The sequence below is a fragment of the Gavialis gangeticus genome, unplaced genomic scaffold (genome assembly GCF_001723915.1).
Source record: "Gavialis gangeticus isolate Ggan-Ray unplaced genomic scaffold, GavGan_comp1, whole genome shotgun sequence".
Classification (NCBI taxonomy): Eukaryota; Metazoa; Chordata; order Crocodylia; family Gavialidae; genus Gavialis; species Gavialis gangeticus.
Window position 1 is genome coordinate 73,346,581 of NW_017728993.1, and position 6,048 is coordinate 73,352,628.

The following is a 6,048-nucleotide window of genomic DNA, read 5'->3' on the forward strand; positions in this document are numbered from 1 at the left end:
AAAAAAAAAAAAAAAAAAAAGGAATTAGCTGTATCCTTTGGATGCATAGCATGTGGCTTTAACACTGTTAGTGATTTATCCTTGGTTTGACTTGAATGAGATTTTCAGGAGCTGGCCTTGTAGTCTGTGGTTAGTTTTTTCTAGTATGCAAGGGCTGTGTACTGTGATTTGATCTTGGGTTTTGGGGTTGTGTCCTGTGCATCTCCACTGACTTTTCCAACTGATTAAGGAATAATGGTGTTAAATGGTTCCCTCCTGTCTGACCTAGCTATATAGGTATTGCAGGCTTTGTGAAGATTTGCTCAAAGGTCTGCTGGCATGAGGCCATAGAAAGGAACTCTGTAGTCAGTGATACTGAATTTCCTCTGTAACTTAGGGTAATCCTAAAAGACTGATTTGTTGAATGCATAAGTAGCTGTCCTTTTGCTTGTTTAAGAATATCTAAACGAATTAAGAATAGGCTTGTAGGTATTTCTACTATAAAGAATGAAGTCAAGGTTTGTATCTTCGGTATGAGAGTGTCTTTTCAGGTTTTAGTCGTTTTTCATTTAACTTTATAGGAATAGCTGTATGAATGAGGCACTTCTCTCAGAAGTGATCCCCAATTTCACTTCAACAGTCACAATAAGAAAACATTTCAGATGCTGGGAAAATCTCAGCCAGAGGAAGTTAGGCAAGTAAAGCTCATTGAAGTTCAGTGGAAATCGGGTGTCTTCATCTTGTATGTTTCTAGGGCCAAGGAGGTGATCCTCCCCTTCTACGTGACACTGGTCAGGCCACAGCTGGAATACTGTGTCCAGTTCTGTGTACACCACGTCAGGAGGGATGTGGACAACACTGAGAGGGTCTGGAGGCCACCCACGTGATCCAGGGACAACAGGGCAGACCCTACAATGAGAGACTGCAGGACCTGAACCTGTTCAGCCTTCGCAAGAGAAGGCTGAGGGGGGACCTGGTGACGGTCTATAAACTCACTAGGGGGGACCAGAAGGGTTTGGGAGAGACCTTGTTTCCCTAGCGCCCCCTGGCATAACAAGGAATAACGGACACAAGTTGTTGGAGAGTAGGTTTAGATCAGACATCTGTAAGAACTACTTCACAGTCAGGGTGTCTAGGATCTGGAACCAACTTCCAAGGGAAGTGGTGCTGGTTCCTACCCTGGGGGTCTTTAAGAAGAGGCTTGATGCCTACCTGGCTGGAGTCATTTGAGCCCAGTCTTTCTCCTGCCCAGGCAGGGGGTCAGACTTGAAGATCTACAAGGTCCCTTCTGACCCTACTTCTATGATTCTATTGCCATTAAATAGATGTTGTTCTTAAAATAGACTAAACAGTGCACAGTACCATAACTGGCAATGTTGGCATTTGTAATGCTTCAAACTTAATTCCCAGTTGGGTTGAATGGGAGTGAGAGTAGTTTATAATTTGTTCCTTTGTAGTTGTAGAAGCATTCAAGTTTTCAGCACGTTCAAGAGACTAAGCATATGGTACCTGATGCCTTGCCTACCCCTATAGGAGAAAATATAATGCTTCCCAACAAAGCCATTGACATTAAGTTAAGCTTCATACTCACATGCAGGAATTTGGTTGAAGAGATTCAGACTCAATTCGTTTTGCATGTTTGTACTCTGTTAAACCCACTTTTTACTATTTCTTTCCCCACTGTCCAGTGCTTCTATTGCCACTTCATTGCAGCAGAGTTTTATAAGAGTTATGTTCTTATACATAAATAAAGGAATTTGTCAGGTCCACTTTCTAGTATTTTAAGAATATTAGAATTCATATTTCAATGCATGATAAGAAGAAATGAGGCAGCAATTTCAAAAAGACCAGTAAACCGACTATATTCTCTACAGTTTGAACCACTGCAAGTTTGCATTCAGAACTTCTGCTGTAGAGTCTCAGGATGACAAGCTCTTGGGATATGTGAAAGCTTTTTACATCTGAATTACTGTAACTCTTTATTGTTCAGTATTTTGCTACTATCTCTTTTTTTTTTCTTCTTGTGCCTTCAGAACACTTGTAAAGTCAGATTCCCTCCCTCTTCCCCCTCCCCCCCCAAATAAATGTAAGGATTGGAGCACTAATCTTGATGTTTTCTTCAAAATGCACAATTAAAATGCTATGGCAACAGTCTTTTCACACAGACATTGACACCTTTCTATAGGGATGGCTGTGAGAAATCTTATTCCCACTTTCTCAGGGGAAAGAAAGGGTTGTTGAGTTTCAAATTACAGCTGCTGCTTAGTTGTGAGGTATCTCTCAGATAGCCATCCTTTATTCCTGCCAGCTTGGTCTACTGTTTCCCTTTAGAGTGTAGTGCTTTGATTTTTATCAATTTCTTTCCAATTCAGTAGTTACTATGAAAGGACAATGGCAAAAATACCTTTTCCACAGAGATGCAGAATGTCTTGAAATAATGCTTCTCAGTCAAAGTAGCAGTCTGCTTAGAAGATGGTATTTTAACCAACAGAAATAGTCCAATAATATTCAAGATTAACCCTTTAATTTGTAAGAGGAAGTTAAATCCTTGCATCAAAGCCAACAGTAGTGTGCTTGCTCAAAGTTGAAAAGCTGATGACCACATAAAGCAGTAATTGCTACCTCTACATATCTAATAAGGCATTTTCTATTGAAGTTCAACTTTTTTATTAGATGGTAAATCATAAGCTTTTGGCTTTGGAACAATACCATGAATAGTTTATACTAGGGTTGCACCTATATATCGGTTGGCTATTGGATCAACACTGATAAAAGGAGAAGTGACGTTATCATCTATTGGCTTTTTTAGTCACTGTGGCAGATAACTATGGCCACATGCCTAGAGCATCCTGGCAAATGTAGTCTGGTCTTCATGCCCTACCACCAACCCGAGCACACGGCAGACTACAGGTCCCTGCAAGCAGTGGGAGGGAGCAGTCACAGGGCGCCACACTCAGCAGCAAAGGGACCATTACCGGCTCCTGCTGCTGCCTCTCCCATGTGTTACTCAATTGCTCAAATCCATGAGCGAGACTTTATAAAGGGGGATAAGGCAAGGTGCCGCGTTTATTGATTACATGAGTGAGACAGAGAGGTTTGGGCACACCATTCATACAAACACACACACAAATCATTACACACGGGCATACACATACACAAAACAACCATTTCATCCATCCATACATACACCAGATGATATAGTTACCAGCAACAGTTGCTCAGTATCATGACCCAGGGTGCCCAACCCAGGCTTATTGAGTAGATGATGATTTGAAGATAGCAGATTTGAAGATAACAGCTGTAGCGGGGTGAACAGATGTATCTGTACTCTGATGAAACAGCAGTAGAGAAAGAGACTCACCCAACTTGGCATTTTCAAAGTGTTCTTTTATAGGGATTGGCATCCTTTGTTTTAGTGCTTTGGGGTTTTTCCATACCCAGCTTCTGTTTTTGTGGTTGTTCTTCTTTTGTCTTCAACTTATCTTAGCCTTGGAGTGTTCTCATTGCCCGTCTGGCAGAATTTCTTCTTCTGTTATCTCCTTTGTGCCCTTGAGCTTCAAAGGGATTCTTCAGCTGTTTGTTAGTGAGTTGCTGGCTGGTAACTTACATTTGGTGCCTTGTTGCTTACGTAAACAGTTAAATCTTCTTTTCCCGTCTCTATACCATTCTCTCACCATTCACCCTTTTACACACACTCACACATAAAAGCTATGCAGAGTTCATTCACTTATGTCAAGCAAAAGGATACAAAATGGAGTTTTCAGGTTACTTGCAGGACAAGACTAACATGGTTACATTTCACTATTATTACACTCTATGTTAACATCAGCTACATTAGTTCAGTTCATGCTACACATGGACACGCTGTGTGTGCAGCTGGGGCCTGAGCACCGGGGCTGCCGCAGAGATGTTGGGCTGCTTTCAGGCAGAGTAAGGTGCTGTGAAAGGGACTTCCGTCTCCTCCGGGCACCAGGCGCCTATGCAGAAGTGACTTCTCCCCAGTGTCCAAGAAAATCTTTATCGTGTACCTCTAGCTTATATTAGATTGCCAAAGTACTGCTCAAAATTGTATTTATGAAATACCTGTGCTAAACCTTGCAGCAGTTTAAAAAAAAAAAAAAGTAGCATGCATCAATTCTCAATGAACCAATTCTATAGGTGTACTATATGCTAATTGCTACAACAGTGTTTAATTTCAAGGTGGTTGTTTTCAAAATTGCTTCTCACCTCCATGTCCTCAGTGAGAACAGGGTCTGATAGTAATGGAAGGGGGAAAGAGCTGCCAGGGGAAAAAGTTAGGAGAAGCAGAGAGCAACCTGGACTCCCCACTTCCCCCACCCCCTGCCTCATTTTATTTTCTCTGATGTAACAGTGGGAGGAAGGCAAACTCAAGGTAGACCTTCAATAATTGGATTTGATACCTGGAAAACTATAACAAATTTATAAATTTTGCATATATAGAATGTATTTATTCAGGGGTCATCTTATAATCGAGTAAATACAGTCTTATTTTCAAAATATTATGGCATAAAGCAGTAAGTGAAAGAGTCTGAATGTTCAGACTATTGTTTCTTTGTGTTTTTAGCTTAGTTAGTATGTTGTGATGCCCAAACTTTCTTTGAGAATAAATATATCTGAATAGAGACAAGCTAATGATACTGTTTTCTTTCTCTTTTATAGGAGGGTGCTTCTGCCCGAAAGACTCAAACCCCAGCAGCACAGCCTGTGCCAAGACCAGGTAAGTTGTTTTTCTTCCTTCATATGCATTATTCTTCCTCTTGGGATGAAAGCTTTCTGTGCTAGACTGATGCTGCAGCTAAAAGCCTAACTGGGCAGGTCAGTGGAGGGAGGGAAGGGGGGCTGCTGAAAATATCTCTAACGACTGTATGTTAATTAACTTCATATCATGCATAGATTAGGAATTGCACTGGTCCCGGGTCTGCAGTGTGCTGGGTTCACCCTGAACCTAGTGCCGAATTAGCATGTGAAATTGATGTACTAGTGACAGTTTCACAGTCCAATTTGTGACCTACCTGTAAATGCCATAAACTGTTGAAATTCTTTTAAATCCACCTTTGCTGCCCCATACAACATGTAATCATTGTTTTAGCAGCTCAAAACATATTAGAGCCCAAAACTCAAGGTATTTTGCCATTTCGTATTTGATACGGATCAAGCAGACAATTTCTCATGAACCATGAAAGCAAAAAAAAACTGAGATATACTTTAAGCAACTCCAAAAATTTGAAACGATATATATAATTAATTTTTTGTTCTAGGATTTTTTGTTGATATGGGCAGCTGAAGTTGTTGAAATCAAGCTGTCCTAAAAATAAATGGTAAATAGAATTGAAATAAAAAAAAATCCCTCAGCATGTGCTAAAATATGAACAGTAATCTTGGACCAGTAATTGGGCATGGGGTGGATTCTATTCTAGGCTGATGTTTTTGTTTGTTGGTTTAAGTCTGTATTTGGGTTTTCTGATTAATTTCCAGAAACAATTTTGGATGCTGTAAGCAACAAAAAATGTACTTGGGGCTAGCCAAACATTAATAACCCTACTATTATGGTTGGTTTTAGATGCCTTACCTCATCAGAGTGCTGTTGTGCTAAGCACTGTTCAAATATATGGTCTGAATCAGGCCTTGCCTTGAATGACATTCAAAATGATGGAGAATTAAAAAAGGAAGTAGTGCCCACATTTTATAAGAGATATGAAGAGAGGCACAAAGGCCTCTGCAGAAGAAATTCAAGGCTGAGGCAGAATTCTTCAAATTTGATGTCTCAAGTTCTGGTCCAATCCCTTCATTATAAAATAGCCTCGTGCTCAAAATCTCAGAGTAAGTCTCATTAAAGTCTTGGTGCTTGCCTTAAGGACCTTTATAACCTGATGTTTAAAGAAAGTTGGAAAACACCAGTAATGAGTACGAGAGTTACAGAAATTTGCCGTAGTTTAGATGGATCATGCCCACATCTTGCTGTGTATATACATCTGCATTTTCACAGTATCATAGTACTTGGGGTACTTGGGTCGGAAGGGACCTAAACAGATCATCAGGTCCGACCCC

General features: G+C 40.5%; 1 protein-coding gene across 1 annotated transcript in view; it reads left to right on the plus strand.

Annotated features, from left to right (window-relative positions):
• The window catches only part of CDC73 (cell division cycle 73), a 206,751-nt gene that overhangs the window by 169,113 nt on the left and 31,590 nt on the right, over positions 1-6,048 (plus strand). The window contains exon 11 of the mRNA XM_019502024.1: positions 4,660-4,717. Coding sequence (XP_019357569.1) covers positions 4,660-4,717 — 58 coding nt within the window. The remainder of the gene's footprint in view (positions 1-4,659; positions 4,718-6,048) is intronic.